This window comes from Chaetodon auriga, chromosome 2, assembly GCF_051107435.1.
Source record: "Chaetodon auriga isolate fChaAug3 chromosome 2, fChaAug3.hap1, whole genome shotgun sequence".
NCBI lineage: Eukaryota > Metazoa > Chordata > Actinopteri > Chaetodontiformes > Chaetodontidae > Chaetodon > Chaetodon auriga.
Window position 1 is genome coordinate 8,319,535 of NC_135075.1, and position 25,206 is coordinate 8,344,740.

At 42.2% G+C, this 25,206-nt stretch overlaps 2 protein-coding genes across 12 annotated transcripts in view; both read right to left on the reverse strand.

Annotated features, from left to right (window-relative positions):
• Window positions 1-4,584: 4,584 nt before the first annotated feature.
• bhlhe40 (basic helix-loop-helix family, member e40) lies at window positions 4,585-8,401 on the reverse strand. The gene is made up of 5 exons (XM_076752632.1): window positions 7,757-8,401; window positions 7,556-7,619; window positions 7,356-7,463; window positions 6,839-6,962; window positions 4,585-6,703 (listed from the first exon to the last, which is right to left on the reverse strand). The coding sequence occupies exons 1-5, from the start codon at window positions 7,822-7,824 to the stop codon at window positions 5,853-5,855; spliced, it is 1,215 nt and encodes a 404-aa protein (XP_076608747.1). The 5' UTR covers window positions 7,825-8,401; the 3' UTR covers window positions 4,585-5,852.
• Window positions 8,402-10,517: 2,116 nt separating this feature from the next.
• Window positions 10,518-25,206, reverse strand: part of itpr1b (inositol 1,4,5-trisphosphate receptor, type 1b) — an 83,580-nt gene continuing 68,891 nt past the window's right edge. For all 11 annotated transcript variants that reach the window (XM_076752555.1, XM_076752547.1, XM_076752529.1 and 8 more), the window contains 9 exons: window positions 23,984-24,159; window positions 23,532-23,696; window positions 23,088-23,277; window positions 22,664-22,756; window positions 21,224-21,372; window positions 20,156-20,321; window positions 19,004-19,164; window positions 13,370-13,531; window positions 10,518-11,891 (listed from right to left, as the gene is read on the reverse strand). In XM_076752555.1, coding sequence (XP_076608670.1) covers window positions 11,805-11,891; window positions 13,370-13,531; window positions 19,004-19,164; window positions 20,156-20,321; window positions 21,224-21,372; window positions 22,664-22,756; window positions 23,088-23,277; window positions 23,532-23,696; window positions 23,984-24,159 — 1,349 coding nt within the window. In that variant the 3' untranslated portion in view covers window positions 10,518-11,804. The remainder of the gene's footprint in view (window positions 11,892-13,369; window positions 13,532-19,003; window positions 19,165-20,155; window positions 20,322-21,223; window positions 21,373-22,663; window positions 22,757-23,087; window positions 23,278-23,531; window positions 23,697-23,983; window positions 24,160-25,206) is intronic.

Below are 25,206 nucleotides of genomic sequence, written 5' to 3' on the forward strand. Positions count from 1 at the left end.
AGGGCCTCCGTGTTCAAAAGAGGAACTCTTTGGTTTTGGTGACATGCAGAACTCGATATTCTGCATTTCAGTTGTTGAAGCCCAGCTATAACCTCCCTGCAATGATTAGGTCTCATGATTATTTGTGCTCTTGCAGAAATCAAAAGGCAAACACTGTGCACTCGTTTCTCAAAGTGTCACAACTGAGTTCAACTGAAGTTTCTGTAATTCCATGTTTATACGCTTAGTTGTATTCTTTGAGAAAATTCTTCTTCTCTTAGTATTTCATTCTCATTCTTATCTTTTGTGTTTGTCTGTATGTTTAAACTGCTACTGCAACGAAATCATTTCCCAAATTGGGATCAATAAAGTAACAGTCTAAGTCTAAGTGAAGGGTGTGTCATTTCATAAATTGGATTATGGAAGGACAGAAGAAAAATAAATTGTGTTCTTAATAATCATAGTTATGTCTGTTTTTTGCACTGTACATCTTAAAATGTGTTATTGCTGTTGCTTTTGACATACTGAAGACAGCAGCCTGTCATTTGTAGAAGCTACACTTTTATTTTGAAAAATGTCCTCCCGGAAATGGTATTATTGTTCTTGGCACAGGAATGCAGTAATGCCTTGCAGCACTTATCTCGACAAACAGACATTTTGTCTCTTTGAACAAGTTTTACAGTTTCAGTTACTTAACAATTTTAAGGCTGCAGAGAAAAAAGATGACGTGCTTTCATTTCATGGCTCTGTGCTACAGGATAGAGCTTATTGAATCACATTACAGAATCAGTGACATTATTTAATGTCGTGGTCTCAGGACACAAGCTGAGAACTGATGTGAGGATTGAAGAAGGTTTTATACTTTGGCTTTTTAACCAATTGCAAGTTGACTAGACAGACAGAGTAAAGGGGTCTTAGATGCTTACTCAGTCAAAAATAACGCGACTGCATGAGGCTGATATAAACAGGGACAAGTGACCATTATTACATGGAAGATTACCCACAGTGAACCTGCCGCACCCCACCTACTGAGGATCAGTGCAGGCTACACCACAGCAATTTGAATAAAATGCAGCTGAGCCTGTTATATAGACTCTTATTTGTGTCAAATTTCCACACGTGTTTGAGCGTCAAAATGGAAAAACATGTATGTACAAGAAAAATAAGTTTTGAGTCTTCACAAACATCTCAGCATTCAGATATTATAAACCTATAGAGATCTGTGCACACACACACACACACACACACACACACACACACACACTCTAACTAATCACTTTGTGTGATGACTTGAACATTGCAATGAATTAGAATTAAAAACAAAAATCCCAAAAAAGCTGTTTCTTTTTGTTTTCTTCTTCTTTTTTTTTTTTTTTTTTTTTTGGTTCAGGGAGGGGCTGCAACATGACTTGCACACCCACAACATAAATGGATGAATATACACTGTAATCCAGCTGCCATTAACTCATTTCACATGTGCAATACAATGTTCAAATGTGTTTGTCTCCTGCGCGTGTTGCTACTGCAGATTCATTCATTAACACTATTGGCAGTAATAATTCCTTTCTTTTTCAAATCAATAAGTCCATGCAGAAAATGGCATGATGTATAAAGTTGCAACATAACCTGTGAACCCTTAACAAAAATGCATGAAGGTACTGTTCACTGCTTTGACTGAATTCATTGTGATATATCTGGATGACATAAAAACTATTTGATCAAACATATCTATAATAGACAAAATTCACACGGCAGCCCTTTAACTCTGACGTCATGCTCTGGGTGGGAAGCTCGAATGCTGCCTTCAAAAGGATAATGTTGCACTGCTGTGGCCCAGGCTGCAAGTGGTTGACACGTAGGGAACCTGACAAATCTTTATCGTTTCACTGCTTCCTGATTGATAAGCGCCAATAGATAGTGAAAATCAATATGGTCTATGTGTGAACTGCAAACTGTTTTATTGATTCGGTTTGATTTTCAGAAGCAGCTGACCGATCACACGTTTATTATGCTTAATAAAAACTGAAGTTAGCTAACAGCAGTGATGTTAGCGTATTGTTTTCATACAGTTTGATGTGGTTGTGAAGCTTCTGCATCAGGTTCTTGTGTTAGCTTCTGGTCCTCAGCTAGCCCACCATGTGGCTGGATGAATGGATGTTGTTGGACCTTCTCTTTAAAGTCATCGTTTTCTTTGAGGTGCACTCACTAAGTGTTTGGAGCCTTGTGAGAAATCAGCTTCACAGGCCTGATAATTCTGGCCTGCTGCCTCACACGCTGCTGCACACGCTATTCTCAGTAATAACCACGCAGGCCTTGTCCATGACCATAAGGTCCACAGTCATCCCAGCTGTTATGTCCTTTGTGATAAGTTTTGAAGTTAGACATTATTCGGGCCAGCATCTCAATAACAAGGTCTATGCTTGCTATCACATTACTATGGTTCTTGGAGGCCATTTTTTTGATCCCGTGACTGTCTTTTTTCCCTGCCTCTTTTACACTGGTGTCAGTGTTTTCTGCATTGGCCAGCAGAGTTACCGCCACAGGCAGTGAGGCTCCAGAGGGGCAACATCCTGCCTTCAATTATGAATTCCCCTCCAGTTAGTAAAGAGTGCATTCAGATAAGACTGTGAACAAATTGAGGATGATAGAAAACAAACAGTACAAATAAAGAGATCTATTCAAAGTAGTGTATGTAGCTGAATGGCCAGTGTGTGATATCAACACTGACATGGTGAAAAGTTTGGATGATGAGAGAGTCACCGAAGTGGCTTTGGCTGGGTTCGTGTCCTGAGAAGATATCCAGGCTCTTCTGTGGACGCAGCTGTCTCATCCATTGTGCCATCATCTCTGTGCTCCTGAGCTAGCACATCTACATTAACCAAGCTGTAAACAGTACATTGACATGTTGTTACCACAAACAGTTAATGGGTTTCACTTTGCTAACTCATCTAAATATCTAACTGATAAAAGCAACCTTGCTATGTTTTAACATTTGGAATCGTATCTCTGTCCAGTTACTGAAGGCAGGTCCAACATTCACTCTCCTTTTAGCTCCAGTCTGGTTCCATCTTCCATCTTCTCCTGAGGCAAAGATTCAACTCTTTAGCTGCTAAATGTTCCACTGTGTTCACCAGCTAGCTGCTAATATTGTCCTTTGGCTGTATGGTGCTGGGCAGACAGTGAACAGTGGGTTTATCAGAGCTTTTCCACTGAAAACAACCTCCTGCTGTGGCTGGAAATGAGACTGATGAGAGTAGTGAGAGAGAACCAAAACAATAAAGTTGCGGGCAGTAAAACCAAAACAATGAACTGAAAGACGTTGAACTGCTGTAGAGGAACTGCGGAGTTGATGATTCTCTGTGGGTCTGCCACTAGCAACAACTTTCACATTACATGATGTGATTTGATCAGTTGATAATAAAAAATACTGATTAGAGTGGCTTTAAAAACTTCTATTCTCTTAAAATGCTGTCGTATTTAGTACACAGGACAATGACCAAACCAATGAGCATATTGTGATGAGGGGCTTCGGACTGAAAGTTAAATACTTTAACTGAATTGTTTCTGACGTATTCTCAGTCGCTGCTCCTTAAGGCAGCACCACATCAGTCGGGGTCTAATGAAGATTTATAGCAGGGTCCTTGGTGTAAAAATGGTATCCAGCATGGTGTGTAGGACTAAATCCACAAGGTGGGGCTGGTACTGCATTTTTGAACACATCGTGACTGTCAAGCGGCCATTGTGTTGTTGAAATTACTTCAGTTATCAGCAGACCAAATGACAAAATACTGTTGTGATTACAAGAAAAGAAAGAAGAACAGCATTTCCACAGTTCTTTGGAAGGCATGGTGGGTGGAAAGCATATGATACGGTCCTTCTTATTTTCACTATCACTCCAACTACAGCAGTGTTACCACCCATGAAACCGTCAGCTAGCAGCAGGAGGTTGGTGGAGACTGGTCTTCCATAATATCAAATGTGAAAGTAAATCAAAGATATGGCCCTTTCCCCCGCAACCTCAAATACCATTTCCATCCACTGTGGTGTTCTCAAGTTGCCAGACACATTTTTTGCTCCTACTCAGCACACTTTCAGTATTGTTACAGTGGCTGCCATGCAGGATATAAACCATATAAACTGCACGGGAGTGAAATGACTACACCAGAAAACTTATATCAAGATAAATCAGTGAATTTGTAGTTTATGTCTGCATTTTTGTAGAAAACCGAAGCCAGAAAGTTATTACCTCTCATTTCTAAACTAATCTTGTGGATCATCGGTTTTTATGAATGTGTAATATTCATGACAGTAATTGTGAGCAAAATCTTGTCCATGATCTTACCAACTGCTACGAGCTAAAAGTTGCACTGTTCACTGTTACTGCTTTCCCAAAATTCGCTAACATCCCACAGATAATTCCTTAGAAATGCTTCAGAATTCGAAATGTTTACAGCCTGTAATCTAAGACATGTTATTGATTTGCACAGGCTCTGCTGCTTTACGGGTTATGTAAGTGTTATGTAAGTATGTGTTGTTATGAGGAGCTGTCAGGTTGGCTGCCTACAACACGTTTAAGCCACCGGGCAGTGAAAGACAAATTCCACATGGGGGGTGGGGGGAGCTTTATTAATATTTTAATATATATCAATAATACTTTATATACAAAATATGTACAACAAACAACATTTTGTTACATTTCAAAATAAAAATCCAAAGTACCTCTTCCTATACAAAACTATTATTTTTGTTTGAACTTTACATTCACTCTCTTTGCCACAGACACATTTAAAGCAAATACATTTAAACACCTGCCATCGTTGTGTCTGCGTTAAACGAGTAAAGGCAACAGCATGAGCTAAGGTCAGGCCTTAACTTGACAAATTTGTGGGCAAGATGCAAATCAGGTTGAGCACAATGCTATATACTGTAGACGTTCTCATGGCATACAGCGAAGGACTGCCTCAACCTTCCTCTGGTAGCGATGCAAATACACTCAGTGGGTCACGTATCAAAAATAGAGATGTACGAGTAGTATAAACAAAGTAATTACAACACATGACTTCACAGGAACGCCATCTAGATGCACGAATAGTCATGAGTCACAAGTTAAATCGTAAAAGCATGTATGGCCACATCACTCTTCAACAGACATGAGTGACACACCTCGTACAGTGACAACGCCCTGAATTCTTTGAACATGGTGTTCAATTAGCTCCAAGGTAATAAAGGGTCAAAAGAGCAATGTCTGTTATAATGTAATGGTCAACATGAACCAGACATTTTCGTTTTTGGTAACATTCTAGTCTAAACAATGGTGTGTTGCACTTACAGAAGCGACAAAGACTGAAGGTAGATCCTCCCTTCACAGATCTACAAAAGGTAATGATAATTTCAAGCAGCATCTACAAGGGGCTTTTGTTCAATCTTTACATTCATTACAGACTGGTGTGTGTGCAAAAAGCAGGTCCAAATAATTCTGGGGGGGCTTTTCTGTGCCTTACATTCTGGGGTTACCAATGACATTCAACACTGAGGGTGGAGAAGACGAACCTTGCTTAAAAAAAACCCTGTAGCAATATGTTGCGCACTCATTGTCTTTAAACTGAGAATCTTCACAGTGTTTCAGAGCCGTGCAACAGGTGATCTACGAGCCGTCACGTGGGCACTCCAGGTTTCCCACAAAAGTCCTGCTTCAGCGTGCCAGGAGCTGACGATAAACGGCGGTGGCCATTCAGGGTTCTTTGCTGGGGTCAATGTTCTGATGGCGGTGGTTTGAAGGGATACCAGTGCGTTTGTGTTTGTTTACCCTCTTTTCAGTGGGCCAACCATCCAAACCCTTCAACTTTCAGAGATTCCAACAGAAACTCATCTGTTCAGTCTTTGGTTTCCAAGTTCAGTGGGGGAACCTGCTTTAAAGCTTTGTGAAGAGCAGGGGAGTCCATGGGATTCTGGTGGGGCACTGGGGAGCCTGCCCTCGGGGACATCACCAGAGATGAGGGAACTGCCTCTGTGGGCAAGCTCGCCGCAGAGCCACTCATGCCCGGGTACATAATGGGCATGCCCCCGGGATACCAGCATTTCTCCAGCATGGGCAGATAGGCTGCCACTGGTGCAGCTGCAGGGGGGATGAGGTAGAAGGGGAGACAAAATGGGGGCTGGTTGGGGGAGAAGCTCATGTAGCTGCCAGGACTTCCTGCTGCGTGAACCTCGTCCTCTGAGGAGTCAGACCTCGACTTCTTGGCCTGAGGCTCATCGCCCTCCTGCTTGATCGCACCGGTCGTCCTCTCTGATGCGACGTGCTTGAGCTCCCCCTCCTTTGCATGGCTTACTGACCACTTGGCTTTGGGGTCACGCTTGTCATGCTCGCCCCCATAGCCGCTGTCTGTGTCTGTGTCACTGCCGCTCTGCTCCCCCATTCCATGTGGATAAGTCCTTTGAATGACAGGAACACAGTTCTTAGCTGGACCCTCAAACACCCTTTGGGGCTGTCCAGAGTTCTTCCGTTTCTCCGCAGCTTGAGGGATGGACTCGTCTGGGTGCAGGCTGCTTCGATGCTGCAGGACTTCAGCTGCTACCTTTTGGATGTGGCTGATGACGTGGGAAGGGGTCAGGTCCCTGCTGCTTTCTTGGCTGGCCACATAGTGGAGCACCTCTTTTGCACACAGGTGAAAGCCAGAGCGGAACATCTCTTCGCTGCTCTCTGCACTGTCGCCTCCATGATCACCTGGTCGGTTAGAACCACAGTGTTAAGAGTCAACTATAGTGGAAAAATTTTCTTTGAGGTATTTCTAATAGACAACAGATCGCTTCCTTAAAAGCAGCCGTTTGTACTTATACACAACATCGGCATCAAACTTACTAATTTGCAGGTCCTTCTGTAGCGCAATAATTTTCTGCTGCTGCTGCTCCAGGAGGGTACTCAGGGCTTTCACATGCTTGAGAGTGAGTTCCAGCACCACAGCTTTCTCCAAATGACCCAGCGTCTAAAACAGGAAGACCTTCGATAAGCATGTTGATCTTTCTTATGTAACACATTCTGCAGCTGAACAGAGGACAAGCCTCACACACCCGGGAAGTCATGCAATCCACGCACACACACGGAATTCTCAACAACAAATTCAAATCTATAACCTTGTTAGAATTTCGATGAGATAAAATTAAAAAAGAAAATAAAAGAAAGAAGATAAAAGAAATTTACAAAACTTCAAAAAAAGGGGCCCATTTCTACTCTGCTCTTAAAATCCCAAACTTTCATTTTTTGAGAGGTAAAACGTGAATCCAAAGGCTGGAGCAGACAAACTGCTCAGCAGAACCATGTGGAGTCTCAGATTCCCTGGCTGTTGGCAGATTTGCCATATGTAAGAGATAATGCTCACTGTCAGCTTAAGATGTTCTGGCAGCAAATCCTTCAGCTGGGCAATGCATTCGTTGATTCTGTCACGTCTTTTCTTTTCGATCAGCCGGTGTGGCAACTTGTACGTCTCCTGGAGAGGATTGAAATGCTGTCAGTGAAATCCAGGCTGCTCGGGCTGAATTGACAAATGCAGGAAAATGATGCATTTTAACCTGAATTTACCTTGCTCTCTTCCCCGCGCTTCATGCCCCTCCTGGGTTTGTACACATAAATGGGGAAATCCATTCTTTGGAGACAAGATAAAATGAGTTACTTTTTACTTTGGGGCCAGTTTGAGTTCAGTATAAAGTGCTTTACATAGTACGATAAAAAAAAAAAAAAGAACAGAATAATTTTAATTTTCTTTTTTCTTTTTTCTCTTACCCTTGCATTTCAGCTATATCCAGTTTTGGCACACAGGGAGGTGGTTGCGCACTGGTAATCCTCTCCATGTCGCTTAACTGTCAAATCCGAATAAATGACTTCAACAAGCCTTCAAAACGCTCCAAAGGTGTCTCTGCAGTCGCACTTCAAATCGTAGCAAAAAAATAAAAAGCAAGAAAAAAAAAAAAGGTATGTCCTCTAATCCAGTGTGTGTGCGCTGGAGCTGGGCACGGCGCGCTGCTGTCACCCTGAGGTCCGGGCTCAGTTGTGCGTCTCTAGAGGCTCCACGACCGGCCGAGTGTGTGAGAGCTGGGTGGGTTTGTGACTACGTGTTAAATAAACCCTGTGACTGCAGGCACGTCTCTCGGCTAGAGACACAGACTCGACACCGTCACATGAGCCTCACGTGTTGGACGGCGCTTTCAACTCCTCACCCTCCCCGCACACTCACACACACACACTCACACTCACACACACACACACACACACACACACACACACACACACACACACACCCCTCCCCTCGCCCTGCTGCTGGTGTACAACCCATTTCTGTAGTAGTCCTCCACTGGGGCCGAGTCCCGTGTACCACCATGCTCCGACTCTCGAGGCAAAGCCGTGCTTGCAGAGTCGAGCGTGTTTACGACGGCAGCAAGTGGAGCAACAGCGAGCGAGCAGTAAAGCACCGTTTCTCTAACTGCACATATGGCAGCATAATAACAGCCCAGCTGAAAAGCTACAGCCTCTGGAGTGTCAAACACCACAAAGTTTTTATTTATTTATTTGTATTAATCATTAGCCAGAAGCCTGTGTGATTATTAACAGCAATGCAGGGGTTTACTAAAAGAAGATAAGGTCACATTAAAGTAAAGTCCGTGATTGGAACAGCTAATAATATGGATATATTAGACCACTCTGTGAACAGTGTTTTTATTAAGTTCATAGCAGAACAGCACACGCACACAATAATAAAATGAAAAAAAAAAAAAATCAAAACAAAAACAATAACAATAATAATCTATAATAATTTCTGCTATTAACACAGAGGACTTCAAATAGTTTTAACACGTTTTATTATCTTTCATTCTATATTGTTTTTAATTTTCCCCATACGTTGAGTCATATGCACACGCACGACACGAATCCTAACAGAAGCAGTCGTATCAGGATCTGGGCTGGAACTTCAAGTCCTCGTGGTGTTCTGGCTGCCAGCATTAACGCAGCTTGTTCCCGGTGTGCTGTCACGTTGAGCTCCTCATGGCCACGAGCGAGCCGAGCAGCAGATCCCTGTCCGTGACGTCACGCGCGCAGTCAACCGAGAGTGCCCGACTGGTCGGTCGGTTCCTCCCGCCGACGTCCCGAAGCAGCCGCAGACTAAAGATAGAAACAGCTCCAAAACAACGGAGGCGGAAACGAGGGAGCGGGAAAGCGGTCTGTGAGCGCTGCTGAAGGCCGAGAAGATCTCACAGAAAGTCAGTGTTCGCTCTGACATGGGACCAAAGCTCAGAGAGATATTATTATTATTACTGACACATATAGTGTTGGGTAGATTGTAACAATGTATCACATTTAGAAGCTTGTAGTGATGCAAAAAGCATAATATCTTAAGTTTTTAAGTACAGCACTGGAGTAACTGCACGTTCCATTACTACAAATATTCACCTGTGTTGTTACTGTAAAGTGTTGAGTATGTAGCTAGACACTGATTTCCTTCTTAACATGACACCTAAGATACAAATGGGGACACTGTTGGATGAACTATGAAATGCTCTCTATGTATTGATGCTAATAATTAGAATTAGCAGTGTTAGCCCATTGCTAAATCTGCTGAAGTCCAACTCACATGTTCTTGAGTGGAGCTCCAGTGTAATACGTTAGTGAAGGACATTACAGGAGGCAAGAATTGACATGATATTATGAGCAGATCTGATCTGATCCAGTTATTGAATGTAAGTCTGTAGAGAAAATAAAAGTTTGAAGGAAGTATAGCTGTTAGCTGATGATTATCAGCAGAGGTGTACTCTTACATCGGTTTTAGTTTAACTATAAAAAACTGAAAACAGTGTGTTAACTCTGGGTAAGAGGTTAAGTGAGGACAGTCATGCACAAGACACAATTGTTTGCTGGACACATGGTATGAGTGAGAGGCATGTCGGCATCAGATTGCCCGAAGATGATTTGAGCGTGATAAATACTTTCATGCGTGCACAGAATGTTTGAAGAAAGCCAGTGTTTGCAATTTTACACCACCCAGTTATGCACTTTCCACTCGACCGCCGACGTTTGCTGGTTTCAGACATGGATATTTCCCGCTGACGGCAGTTTCTCTGAAAGCCAAAAGATGAATTCATGAATGCATCTGACTGGTGGAATGTACTGTCTACAGTCAACAGGTGTCATTCATAGTTGTGACTAAAACATCACTGACAATTTGCACATTGGACTGCTGTTCCCTCAATATTCTTACAATCAAAAACAATGTGCTTATATTTTGTTAATTAATTTGCCATTAGAAATATCTACATGTTTTCTATTGATTCATTTTACCGCCTTATATAGTCACTGAGCTGAAAATGGTATTATTATATACACCAGTATTAATAGAGATGACTTATCTGAGATGCACTGATGCGACAGTGGGTGATCGTGTACGAGGGTGAATAAATACAGTTTGAGGCAAATTCACTGTTAAACATTTTCTAACAATAGAGCACATTAATGGTTTAATATCAGCTCATCAACAAACAAACACAACATGAAGTAAAGGATAATTACATCAATTTTAATAAATAATTCTACTTTCATATACAAATTGACAGGGCTTAGGTTTTTGAGTTAATCTTAACATGAATGAGTGACAGTTTTTTTCATCTCCTTTTTCTATACAAAAGCAAAGATAAGCAACAAACTTTATGTACACAAAGTAGTCCAAAAAAAAAAAAAAAAAAAAAAAAAATCATCATTCTAACTGTAGCATAAAACCAACTAACAGATTTTAGTGAACATGAACATAAAAGTGACTCTGCACAAGCAGCAGACTGGTATCAGACTGTAAAACGAGGACCAGAACAGGCACAAATGAAACAAGTTTGCTGCAGAGCTGCAAATCATACTGAATAATGTTTATTACAGTAACAGTTACACAACTCCTGAGCAAACTGTAACTGCACGAGTGATCCTGAAAAAAATACGCAGTATGTATTTGACAGACAAGTCAAATATTCTAAATGTCCTTTAGATCCAAAATAAAGAAGAAAGCAAATTTATCATAAAATAAGTTTAGCACTGAGATATGACAGCGTTGGATTCACACAGGCCAAAGAAAACTATCTGCATATATTGCTCTCACACAATATACTACCTCTACCGAGTGCAGGTGGCTCTCAAGAAGTCTGCACATTTTCAAGAAATTAAAACCAAAAAGTTAAATTGAGAAGGCCAGCTTATTAAATATCATCTATATAGTTACGCAAGTAAAGACAACCAGCTACTCCCTATTTTATCCAGTGGCAATAAAGTACAAACAAAAACATCGACCCACGCTTTTAAATAAGACATGATTGATGAAACTTAAGTCCACACACCGATGAGGTTGCATATTTAAGTTAATATATTGCACAACATACAAAAATAAGACATTTAATACTGCTTGTTATGCCAGAAATATAAATAGAAAACATTCAAATGAAATAAAAAAACAAAACGAATGGTACTAATTCCCCCTGTCCAGTCAGCTATATCGTGTTTCAAGTTCAACCAGTAAAGGCCATGTGTTGAGAAATCCAATTTATTTCTACATAGAAAACATTTGGCACCAATTCCAACTGGACTGAACAGAATGAGGTGGGTGAGCGTTACTATTAGGAGTAACACGTGCGTGGGGTAGAGCTACACATCGCTTTATGACTACCTATGTTACAGTGTTTCCCTACTGTTCTAAGTTACACTCACTCTCAGTGCAGTATACAGCGTGTGCAACCTGCGAGCAAGGACTGCGCGCTCCGTCTCGGCTGCTGCTGACCCGCTTCTGGGCCGCGTCGGCTGAACCTTACGCAGGCTGCTGAGGGTTGACGTTCATGTGCTGAGGGTGTCCCAACAAGCCAATCCGCTGCTTCTGCTTCCTCTGTTCTGTCATCTGACGAGCACAGAAAGGACAAAATGTCAGACATCATTCCACCTGTACCTCTGTTGGCATGCACGACCTCTTCCGCTAAATACAGTAAGCCGCTCTGGTCTATAGTCTTCATTCTTTCATAATCACTTTACAGAAAATAACAAACGCTGCACAGAGCCTGCACACTGCTGCACTGAAACGGATGCTTTTGAAATCCTGCCAGCCTCGTCATCCACACTGCTGCGTCTTCTGACGAAAGCAGCAGAAAACAAGCCACTAATTCTGAAACTCAGTCAAAAGAAATTTCAGAGATTAGGCAAAGCACATGAGTCATAACACAGGTGTTAACCTTCATACCAGCAGGAATAAGAATGGGTTTTCTGCTCACAATTAACTTAAAGTAACAGAAGGTAGTGATTTGCACCTCAACACTGAAACACAACAATATTAAAAGTGAGAAGACAAAGTGGTCTTGTGATGAGTGTTCCAGGAGAAATAATTCTGCGCGGAGGGACATGTTAGAGAAAAATATCATTAAAACACAGCACGTGGACAGTTTAGAGTCAGTTAGCAGTGGAAGGCTGGCCTTTTTTTACACTATAATTTTCTAATTCAGTCAGTTTTCTTTGAAATGAAACACAACCGCTTGTACCACAATTGTCCTGTTTGCGCTCTGCTCTGAATGCCAATTTCATCCTGAAAAGAATGAAAATCTGAATTCATCATCTCACACTTTCACAACATGCTTTTAAACTGTTACTGAAGTCAAAACAGGCCTTACGAATGTTGACTTTGGGCTGAAATGTGACCGATGCCACTGTGCCCTTCACGGCTTTCAGCAACACAATAATCATTTCCCCCTGTCTGGGTCAAAATGTCTCGGTCACATTCACTTCCTCACAGATAGTTCTCATTTCAAGGGGAAAGACATTTTTACAATTCTGTTTACTAGAAACAGTGGATTGCAGCAATTGTGCAATTTAAGCCTTATTTGCGTTTATACGCGACATCAGCAGAATGTTTTCTTCCACCACTGAGAAGCAGTTGAGTGTAATTTATTGCAAAAGCCAACTTTTAAAATTGTTCTCTCACAGAACAACTATCTCACTAACCAGTCAAATGAAAATCAACTGTTTGGAAGGAAATTGCTTTATACATTTTTTAATTTTGGCTTCATCCAGTAAAAAAATAAATAAATAAATAAATAAATCAATTAATAGGTAAAAATAAAAAACAATCTTAGCAGCGACAGGTCAGTAATGAAATCCAGACAGATCGTCACTCTCAAAGATGCAAACAAAGCCTCATGAGCTGTGTTGTGAACAATGACTCATCACCTTTTGCATTTAGTAAGCCGTGCATCTAAAGGGCAATGAGCGGCAAACAAACAAACCTCGAGCAACATCTGCTTTCCCCCGTCTTTAGAAAAACCTGCCTCTCACGCTTCATGTCTCACACTGTCTTTGTCTCTGTCAGCGTTTCACTTCAATTCAACCGACCTGTTCTTTGAGCTCGGTCAGCTGGCCTGACAGGTTGGACACCAGTTTCATGGTGGACTCCAGCTTCTCCTGCAGGTTTCTGATCTCATTCTGCTCCCCGTCCGCATCGCTGCTGACCAAGGACATGGCCCGCATCCGTGGGAACCAGTCCAAGTTGTGCTCCTGGTAAACACAAATGTGACTGGTTACGGCCTGCACATCAACAGTAATGAAAGAAGTAATTATTGTTTGTTCTAAATCAAACTCCTGATCTAAGCTGATCTATTTTTCCTCCTTCAGTGCAGATAAAAACGCTTCACACATTCACCACAAAAAGCATCAAGTGTGTACAAATAGCCTAAAGGCCCTATATGAGTTGTGTTTTTCACCATAGACCCCGTTTTTGCCTCTTCAGCTGTGTGCACTGATTTGAAGCATATTCTAAAAGTGGAATCAAATTAATCATGAGGGACTTTCCATATCACAATCACATGGGATATGAGGGCATTCTTGAAATCACTTGTAACCGGCAGTTCACTTATCGGTGATGTGTTTCCTTTCTGTTGAGTCTCATCATACACAAGAGCAAAACTGGCGAACTTACAAAAATCTGTAAACCAAGACAGAGAAAAAAACTTCCGCATTCGGCGATACACAAGTTGCCTCACATGCAGCGCTGAGATAAACACGCAGCTCTTGAACGCTCCTGTGGGCCACAGACAAGAGCTATAATAGGCTGTTTCACCAAGCGCTGAAATGGAGCGCACCAGCAGCCGTGGCTGGAACTGAGCTGGTGTGAGCTGTTCAGACGTAGCTGCTGCAGTTGTGTGTGTAATGAGTTTTTTTTTTTTTTTCTTTTTAGGGTGGAGGGGTAGAATGTGTTTAACTTAGGAGTACACTTTTGAAATACTGAGTGAAAATACAGTAAAACTTCTCCTGGCATGAATGAGACATTTGACACTCGTGTAACTGGCGAACTGGTGTCAGCAGCAGCCACGAGACATCGAGGTTTGACATCATGATTTTATCAGTTCAGTTCAAGAAACTGTTGCAAAGTTTGAATCAAAGGAGCTATTAACTGCTAGTGAATGCTCTCAAGTGAAAAGGTCCTTACAGGGCAGAGTCTCTGACTGATTATTTGGCTGTTTAAACTCATTTGACAAGTTGAAATTTGGCGCACTGTGGGCACAAATGTTGTCGAAATGTGGCTGGTGGTGTAAACTGCTGGGCCAGAAAAATCAGCTTACAACAAAAAGGCAGTTGTACGGAGTGAGAGCTTTGGGATTATTCAGATTTTATTACTGGTTGGAATTTTTATGTATGTGTGTTAAACATGACAAAATAATACTGCAAAAAGAAAATGAAAAATTCAGTTATAATCCTTAAGATTTTCATTAGCCATGCCGTTTGTGATACTGGATTTTCTGTTCTGTTTTGTTTTTTGACATTTTTTCCAGCAATAGCCATTTGATGCATTTACAATCAGTAATCACACTTCTTTATAATAGTTTTCATTAATTGTAGTGGAGACCATCATTCCTGCATTGGATTCAAATTTCCTTCTTACTGTTCACTCCCTCAGCGCTGTATTAATCCACTATGAACGTGGCTAATGTGAACCCAGCACTTCTCACTGCAGCTCCTTCACATTAAAAGCATTCACCTGGTGAAACACAGGGAGGCTTTTCTAGGATTTGAATGGATTTGTCACAGAAGTTTTGCATGATTGTTCTGATTAACAGAATTAATACAAAGTAGTGTTATGGTATGTATTATAATACGGGAAAAAAAGAAACTTTTTATCGTAACTTTCATGCACTTTACTCATATACATATGCAAACGTGTCAGAGACATGAAACCCAGCTGCTAGCTCGGGGGTTGCTGCGTTCAAACGGGCCTGAGGGCCACTCAGCTGCATTCTTTCATGCTTCTATCTCCTCTGGCACTTGACCACCACATGCCATTGTTATTGTGTGTAGTCTGAACCTGTTTCCAAATGGGCCAAAGTCACGGGAAGGCATTTATGTTTAATTCTTCACAACATAGAGGCACATCCCACACAGCCATGTCAAAGTCAAGGGCCCACAGACAGCGTAACCATCAGTCTAATGCAGCATGAATGAAAGTGGGGGATGCTGCGTAGCCACTGAGGTCACTGGCTAGAAACAGCGCCGTGCCGGAGAACTGGTCTGGAAAAGTCCCTTGGTTTCAGTGGTTGATTTGGAGATGTAGGGGCGAGTGAGGTGTCCGTGCGAATCACAAACCAGTCCTGGGTCAGACGGCAGCCTGAGGGGAATCACGCAACACTAAAATAATGAGCACACATTCATTCTGAAAGGAGGAGACAACTGCTGTGAGCAAGTTCCACTTCCTGAATGCAAGAGACAGAGGCTGTGTTTACCTAGTTCACCTGCCCCCCACCACCACCGCACACACACACACACACACACACACACACACACACACACACACACACACTTCTCTGTCACCAGTGTTTCCGACACACAGCTCTGCGCATATGCTGTCAAAAAAAATATGAACTAGCATGACGGAGGTCATTTCCCCATTTTGGATCCTGCCTGCCGGCCAACACGTGTGTTTGTTTGACGACATCGTCACCAGCAGCCTGGCCCTCTTTCCATCCCCAGTGTTTACAAATGAAAGCACTTCCAGTAAACTGAGAAGAGCAGCCACGACTTTAAGACTCTACGTCATGCTGTTTCAATGTAAATGACGGAAGTGCATTTTTCATTATTAAAACCGCACGGCCATGACAGAGAAACAGGATGCTGTGTGGTTAAAACAGCAACAGAAAACTTCACAGTCATGCCACAAGCCACCTGACAGGCTGACAGCCCACTCACTCGACAAATATGCAAATAAATGCCAAAAGAAATCACACATCTACGAATTTCAGCATATTTTACTATACTCTGATAATACCCGTTTTGAATGTTGGTGGCGATGGATGTTTCAAATCAGCTCATGGAGCCGGAGCGTCATGCAGTGTTGAATGCAATGAGGGCAATAAGTGTGAGCCAAGCATCATCTTTTTACACCTTAGACGTGACACTTCACTCAGAGTCCTCCACCATTGACGTCAGTCCCAGTCATTGTCAGAGTAGTCTGACTTCTACACCCCCTTCTGTCCTGTTGCTTCTTCCACAGCAGTGCAGCATCAAATAAATTGAAAAACAGTGGGAGAGAGGCAGAACAGATTGAAGAAACTAGGCCTACATTACTGAGGTATAAGATACAGCAGCAGAAAAGTTATGGTGGGATATAGCCAGTGATTAGTTTGAACCCAATTTTCTCCAGCTATTGGGAGTAATTATCTCAGAAATATTTTTGCAGTGTTATACAGTTTGTTTGTTTGAGTTCTACATTTACTCTGCACTGTGAACCTTGGTATGGTTTTATAATCACTACTCAACACTATACTGCAAATAACATGTTAATACATAGAAGTTCAATAAATGCAACACAACAAAACCTTGGCCTTTATAAAGGACATAACACAGTATCTAAACTTGAGATGTGACAAATAATGGAGAAGATGTCTGGCCTACAGATTAACAATCTGATATCATACTGATTAAATAGATTAGGAATGTGTCAAAAATAGGTTTCTTGATAGACAGCAAAATAGGTAGAGAGAGAGAGAGAGAGAGAGAGAGAGAGAGAGAGAGAGAGAGAGTCTTTATTTAACCAAGTTAAAGTCTCGTTGAGATTAAAATCTCTTTTTCAAGAGTAACCTGGCCAAAAAGGCAGCATAAAAAAAACAGCACAACTACAGTACATTTTCATGCTACAAAGAAATCTAGGAAGCTGTTTGCTGAGTCTGCACACCTAATGAATCCTAAATTTAATTATCTACACTGCAGGCACTAAAATAAATGACTGTTGTATGTCGACCCCCTCTCTCTCCATGCATTTCCTGTCTGTATATCGATCACTATTAAAAAAATCATGTTAATTAAATTAACAAAACAGTGCTAAAAAACGCTCTCCTTTCATATCTCCACTTAAGGATGTGACATAATCGCCATGAATTATGCAAGAACTGTGTTACATGAGAGAAGCTCCGAGAACACTGCAATCTTTGTAGACAACTCAGACGAGGAGGAGACATGAGACATGGAGACCCTGCGTCAAACACTTGCATGTGAAGCTGAGAGAATGTTAATGGGTGACTGGATCAGCTGATGGGTCATCAGGGTCTTTTGCGCCATGTGTGCCTTCTCTGCTCAGTCTGCCCCTTCAACCTGCACCCTTGACAAACTAATTTAGGCTCAGCGGGGTGGAAGGTCAACAGGAGAGGGGATGGGGGTTAATTCCAAATCAGGTGGTTCCTCACAAGACTGAGTGGAGCAGATCAGAGAAGATAAGCGAAGTGGGCTAAATGGCATCGAATGAGAAACTGTGTCAGAAACTGACAGCAGCACATGTGCGTCAGGGAAGCAACCACTTCAGAAGAAGGGGCTTTCCTTTGACAGTTAAAAATGCTTTCTAATTGCTCATCGGTTATGAGTATGATGCTACAATCAAAACAATCAATTTTTTCTTTGGTTTTTATTTTTCTAATGCTAAATTTCCACAGTTCGTCCGGCTGAATCAATCATGACACAAAAACGAAGGCGCGTGTATCTCTCGCTTCGTACCGCCAAACACAAACGCTCGCTCGCTCGCTCGCTGAGAGTATGAGAACACGTCTATGGAAATGTAACCTTTGCTACAACTTGCACTACCTCTTGATTTTATTTAGACTGTTTCAGTTATAATAAAGTATGATAATAACAATTACACACACACACACACACACACACACACACACACACACATTAACATATGTTAATGTGTGTGTGTGTAATTATGTTAATGTGTGTATGTGTGTGTGTTATTGTTAACTGTTATTTTCAAAGGAGATGTCCTCACACTACTGCTTAATAAAAATCTTCAGGCAATGTTCTGGTCTGCTGAAGTGCCTATAATAAGGTGATATGCAGGGTGAGACTTGTGAGTGTGTATGTGTGTGTGTGTGTGTGTGTGTGTGTGTGTGTGTGTGTATAACAAGCATGGCTGCTTCGGGGATTAACACATTTCATGCCAATGGCAGACTCTGTCTGAAAGTTAATTCTCCATTCACAAAGCTGACTGATGTGATAATACTTTGGAAAGATTCAAGGTCATGGAGGCAGGGATTACATAATGCAGCACTGCTAATCTGGGGCAATTGAGGTAAAAAATAAAAAAAAAATAAATAAAAAAAAGACAAAAAAAATACTGCCTCTGCGCATCACCGGTGCAGAGAAACAAAAAAGCTGCAGTAATCAACTCTGTCAAACCCATATAAACCTGATCGCTGGAGTAACGGTGTCTATAGTGTTGTTCAGACGGCTGTGAAGGTTAACCTCAGTAAAGACCACAAGGGAGCTGATCCGTGTACGCTCTGAGGCACATGAATTGTTACCTGCAGCAGCAAACAACATGGAGCGGAGCTGCACTTTGAAGGGAGGAGAGTTTGAAGAGTTGAGGATTTGTTCACACTAAGTGTGTTTTATTTATTCCAAACATGACTCTGTCTCAGAGGCCCTGCAGTGTTGGACTTTTCAACAGTTAAAAAGCATAATGCATATGCATGACAACGTTCTTACCCTGATCATTTCAGCCACATAGCTTTCCGGTCCGGTGTACTCTGTCGAGTCCTTGACCTTCACCAGCACAATGAAGAACAAGTAGTGCCACATGTTGTGCTCAACTTTGATGTGTTCTTCGAATGTGACTGTCTTGTTGTCAAACTTGTCTCTCTCCAAACCTACAAATGAAAGGATACAAGCCCACATACAGATGCATGCACACACACACACACACGCACCCAGAATAAACACAGTGCTCTCATTTCTTTGGAATTGTGAAGAAATAGACTATGTGTGGCAACATGACATAATCATTCTTGTGACCTAAATGAGGATGACTGAAAAAACAAGAGGAAATGGGGTCACAAGGGAATGAACAGACAAAACGTCGGAGGTGAGATTTGCTAAAAATGGTCACGCATTGTTTGTCCCACCAAGCCCTGCAATCCATATACACTCTTGTATTACATTTGCAAAAGAGGCATAACCCTTAACAGAGTCGTCCAACACAAAGCAGTAAGAATGACCAGAACTGACCAATGACTGTTCAGATCAATAAGTGACTGTTTAGTGATGGATGAAGCCGGTGTCTGAATGAGTGTACAGTCTAACATGGTCAAGACCCATATGGCAACAGGAAGAAACACGCCTCCTCCACAGCAGCACCTGCCATGACTAACTATTCATTCTGGGAAGAGGAGGCGTTTCACTGTTTATGTTACCCAGAAAAACAGCCCCCATTTTGCACCGAGGCCAGATGCGAAGCTGCAACACGGCAGTCGCACATTCATACAAAAGCAGGCTTGGAGCAGACCACTCGTTTGAGTTCATCATCGTCTGTAAACCTCTGCATTCACACCTGCTGACTGTACTGCACAACTAATGCTATACAGCAGTATCGATCGCAGCCTCGACTCGAATAGAACTGTAAGGCATTTCCGCTTTATTCAGTTCTAAGAAGGGAGTACGACAGGAAAAGATGTGTCAAAGGTCATGAGTCACATTCCCCTAACACTGATGAAACACAGTGTCTGTATCTTTAACTGATGAGTTGGCAGAATGGCTTTAGTGGTAACAAAAAAAAAAATGTAACCAAGCCCACACCTAAACTGTCTGCATGCAGAGCAACACTGAAAATGCATCTTTATTTATTTATCTTCATTTCCTCACCGCAGATAAAACATGTTGTCTTCAGTATTTCCTCTTTTTTCTGCTTCTCGCTCCTCAGGTCAGCAAACGTATCGATGATGACACCAAAAATGAGATTGAGGACAATAATGATGACCATGAAGAAGAAGAGCAGGTCGTAGATCACCCTGGCTGCGAAAAGGGGCTCCTGTTGAAGCCAAACAGGAGAAAACTTGTAAGAACAAGTACAATCAGCTGATATCACACCGGGAACGTCATTGTCACAGTGGGAATATGGGCCCTATTAATCTATTACTCATTTAAAAAAAAAAGCTTTGTTAATGCATTCATGGAGCCCATTTATATCTAAGTTCACTGCTGTCACTAACATAACACATTAGAGTTACTCATAGTGCCCTCTTTGCATACAGGGTACAATCCAGTTGTATGTGAGCAATCCACACACAACTCGACAACTGAAAACAGTCCAGAGAATTCACTTGAATGTCAGGCTAACAGATTTATATAAGTATGCATGAGTCATGGCCTCATACTATGGGTCAAGCTGCAAGCTTGTCTCCATGCTGGATAAGTACCATTAATGCTTTTTCCGTCATGTTCAGAGTTATGAAAGCCCTCTGTGCAACCTCTCTGACCTACCAGCAGAGCATATCTTTCTCTCACAGAGAGCTTCTTTAGATACGCTGCAGCCTTTCACCGCACCAGCTCATCCTTTGGACGTGGAACTAGCCAAACCTATTTTTTGCTTGTTGGGTCAAACATGCTATGTACTTTTTTAAGTTTGGGTTAATTAAATAAAATCATGGCCTTGTTAAAACTTGAATACCCTCTTCATCTCTTATCAGTTTTCTCCATCCACTTTAATTTTATTCAGCTTAATTAAATCTTCGAGTGTGTGGTAGGGGATTTGAAGTGTATTGTGCTTTGTTATCAAAGTGGTAAAATGTCATTTACTCTAATCCAGGATATTGCGGACTGCAATTTTAAGGTACAAAGGGAAAAAAACTGAACGATACTGTTTCTTTACACTCTCAATCTGACCTTGACTTGGGTGTGATTTCTTCCTTGTTGCATTTTTGTGCTTTGTACCTCTTTGGATGGCTTCCGCAGGACGTCCCCAACACCTCCTCCACTCCTGAGACCATGACTCAGTACAGTGACAATGCACATGAGCAAGGAGTCACACGTTCGCTCCTTGTCTTCGATCACCACTGCTGATGGTTGGACAGTGAGGGAAGCTGCAGAAACACAATAAAAACTGTGAGATAGTCATTTCTTGTATAGGCTGTATGCAAAACCTTGTTTGCTCTGTAAGTTGCATTGCTACTAGCAGCCAACATGGCCTTCAAACCAAATTCCAGAGAGAAGAAACACCACTACAGGCTACACTGAAAATAGTAATCCTTAGACTGAGATAACGTGCTGCTTCTGAACCCTCATTTCATCCTGCTACAAACAATCCTGACATGCTGTGTAAAACAAGAATGAGATAATATGCTAATCTTTTTTGGCACATACTTAACTGAAAACAGTTCAAAGACAATATATTTAATGTATCATCATCTTCACTGTTTTTTGTAAATATACACTTATTCTGAATTTGATGCTCCAAAAACACCTGTTTGGATCATTCCACAGGTAAACAGGTTGATTGGTAACAGGTGATAGTATCATGATTGGGTATGAAAGGGACATCCTCAGCTGCAAATGATTCAATTCTGTTTTTACTAACGTTTTTACGCAGCATCCCAACTTTTTTGGAAGCAGTTATAGTCTGTTATTGGCTTATTGAACGGGCCCCATAAGGGGTCTGTGAGAGCATGACAAGACTGGGAATGTTCTCAAATACCCCCATAAACACAAGTCACCAGACTACCATCATTAGCCAGCCTAGTGGTGATGGAAAGGGAAGCCTAGACAAGGTCAGTCCCAGGCAGTCTGAAGATTCGACATGGTCGGCTGACCAATTTTAACATGGCACATATGTTCATCTTTGATTGGAGGCTTTTCCCATTAAGGTCAGTAGGTTTGCAAGAACTCATTGTTTGTGGTGAGAAGCTCTCTGCGCCATCACTGAGTGGACCCATCGACCTGCTTGTACCTGATGGTAAGTAATCCCTGACCTTTCAACCCTGGGCCCCTTCATCAGGTCTTAGGCTCTCTCCCCTGAGACGTACAAGGAGTCTAAATCCCCAGCGTTTCACCCAGCTCCCTGAGAGCCACTAGTTGGCCCAACCAGGTTTAATCCCGTGACCACCCAGCCACCCAGATTTACAGCTCAGTGGGACAAATCTTCTCTGGCTGTGTCAGACGTCTGCAACCACATACCAACACATATATGCTTGCACTTAGACAGACAGACAAAAGCACACAGGCTCACACAAACACTTGGGAATGTCTTGTATGCACGCACAAACACTTGGATTCAAACCTAAAAGAACTCTTCGACCTCGTCAGCCACCTCCACCCCCCACCCCAGTCACACTCACATATAAATAGACAAAGTTGCCTTGCCCTTTGTCAACCTACCATCCACCACGGCGTCAGTTGAACAGTTCTCCCCATTTTCTTTCTGGCACACTCCACCAGAGAAGAACTCTCCCACCATACTGGCTCCATGCTCTGTTCAATTGGGAATAAAAAACATTATGGAATGTACAATCTGTATATTGTTTTTTGACAATGCACATTAAAGGAGACATTCTTTACAGTACATGTGCAGGTTGTTGGTGATGCTAAAAGCAAGGTAAGTATATTCAAAAAGGAAATGCATGTACATTAAACTGGATACACACATTTTTGTATTTCTTAGTCTCACTTAACTTGATATATTTGGCGTACTGTGACACACCAGTGTCAATGTTAAAGTCTCTTGACTGTTTGGCTTAGGGAAACCAAGTAATTTATGTTCTTCCTGCAAAGGGAATGAGAAGAAATCTGCATTTCAACATACCTAGTGTTTTGTTGGGTATCCTGTCGACAGCCAAAATGAAATCGTCTTTGAAGAAGATATAGCCCACAATGGAGAAGAGGTAGACGAGGATGAGAGCCAGCACGGCTGTCAGAACAATGGAGCGGCCGTTGCGGGTCACACTCTTTATTACGTTCAGCAAGGTCTCTTCTCGGTACACCAGATCAAAGAGCTGGAAAGAGGAAGGAGTCAGAGATGTGTGTGCAGTACATGTGTGGAAAATGTACACGGAAATCAGCAAACTGTGTGTGTGTAAATGTGAGCATCTACGTTAATAAAGGCTACAGTTTTTTGTTTGGATCATTGCCCTTATATAAATCTCCTTGCCAAAAATCTTGTCCTTAGATGAGAATATGTGCATCAAATGGCATCTACATCCCACTTTAATCTCATCTCAAATGACACGGCTTGTTTGTGCTTACGTACTAGCAGGCTGTAAAAGAAGACATGGACGAAGACCCCCAGGCTGCAGATAATCAGGTAGAGCAGGTGGTACAGGAACTCCACATCCGTGACCATGGCTTTGTAGCCACGTGTGAAGGTTCCCCGGTTCCCAACGAAGCTCATCAGGAAGATGACCTTATTACATAACTGAGGAACAATGGACACCACAGAGACAACATGTCGAGACAGCAGTCATGTCATGACAGTGCACAGATCTGAGACGGGAAGGCTTACATAGCAGCGTTCATATTTTCAAATGCTTATTGTTCTGACCATGAAAAATAAAGTGGATGTGTTTGACTGCCAGCATGGTGAGGAATCTCCCTGGCTCATGCATCGACACCTAACTGCTATGAGTGACATTTCTATTACAGTGAGTCTACATTTATATGCAAATGTTTGTCACCTTTGTGAACACACTGATGCACACTTACATTGAAACCCCCCAGCAGGAGCAACGTGGGCTCCAGGCCCACAGAAAAGATCAGGCGCAGGATGGTGGAAGCAATAAGCGCCCGGATGCCGTGAGGCTGAGGCAAGATGATTACTATAGCCAGAGAAACCAGCATGGCCATCCACAGCAGGGCAGATAGATGAGGCTCCAGGGTACCTGAGGACGAAGGAGGTCACGTTAGGGAGAGGTGTGAACCTTTCCATTCATTGCTCTTTACAGCAATGTTTTTCAGAGAAAGGACAAAATTTCATGACTACAACAACACAACTTTTAACCATTTGACATTTGTGTCACTACATGTCGTCAAGTCATGGTAGAATGACCAAGCTGTATGCAGATGAAGAAACTGAAGCTGACCTATCTGCTATTTGTGAACCATGTTTTATTGATGGGCTCCAAGTGTTTCGGGGACAAAGACATCCCAGTGGTTTCATTCCTGAAGACAACAGTTTGGGACTGGTGTGTTATAAGCAGAGCTCTTTGTGTGTGCATTATCATGAGCTCACCAGGCACTAGCTCAGTGCCAAGTCCTGACCGGCATGTAGCAGACAGGCTGCATCTCTTTGTTAATGTTAATTTAATTTCTCAGTCAGTTTTTTTATTCACCCAGGCACCAACAACACCACTCTGTCAGTCTTCCTCCATCCCCTCCCTACTGAGGCCTCCGTCGTCTCGCCTCTCTATGTACAGATCACATGACAGGTACTGGTTACATAACCCCCAGTTGGCTAAAAATACCCCTGGCTCCAGTTAATTCATCAGGGATGGTCCTGGGTGCTGCATCGTAACAGGCCGCCTGGGCGCCTGGACTTGGCAGCCAACCCAGACACAGCAGCTTGTACGTCACACACCTACAGTCTCAGACCATTCATCTCTCTTACTTGCTTACTCGGCAGCTATTAGAAGATAGAGAGACTGACCTTTACACTAAAGCGCTTACACTTCACCAGATTCTACACACAGCCTGATATTTGTGACAGGATTTTGCTCTGAATCTACATATCTATCTTTTATGTCTGAGCTGTAACTCCAGTGTCTGCTTCTATTTGCGTGGTCACATTGGAACAGCGCCTGTAAGGGTGGAGGCTCTGGCACTTTGACTGCTGCTCAAGGATTACATGAGCCCACACAAACCTCCCCTGACTTGAACCACAGCATTAACCTACAGAAGGTGTACAACCTGGAGTTACTCAAGGTGCCTTT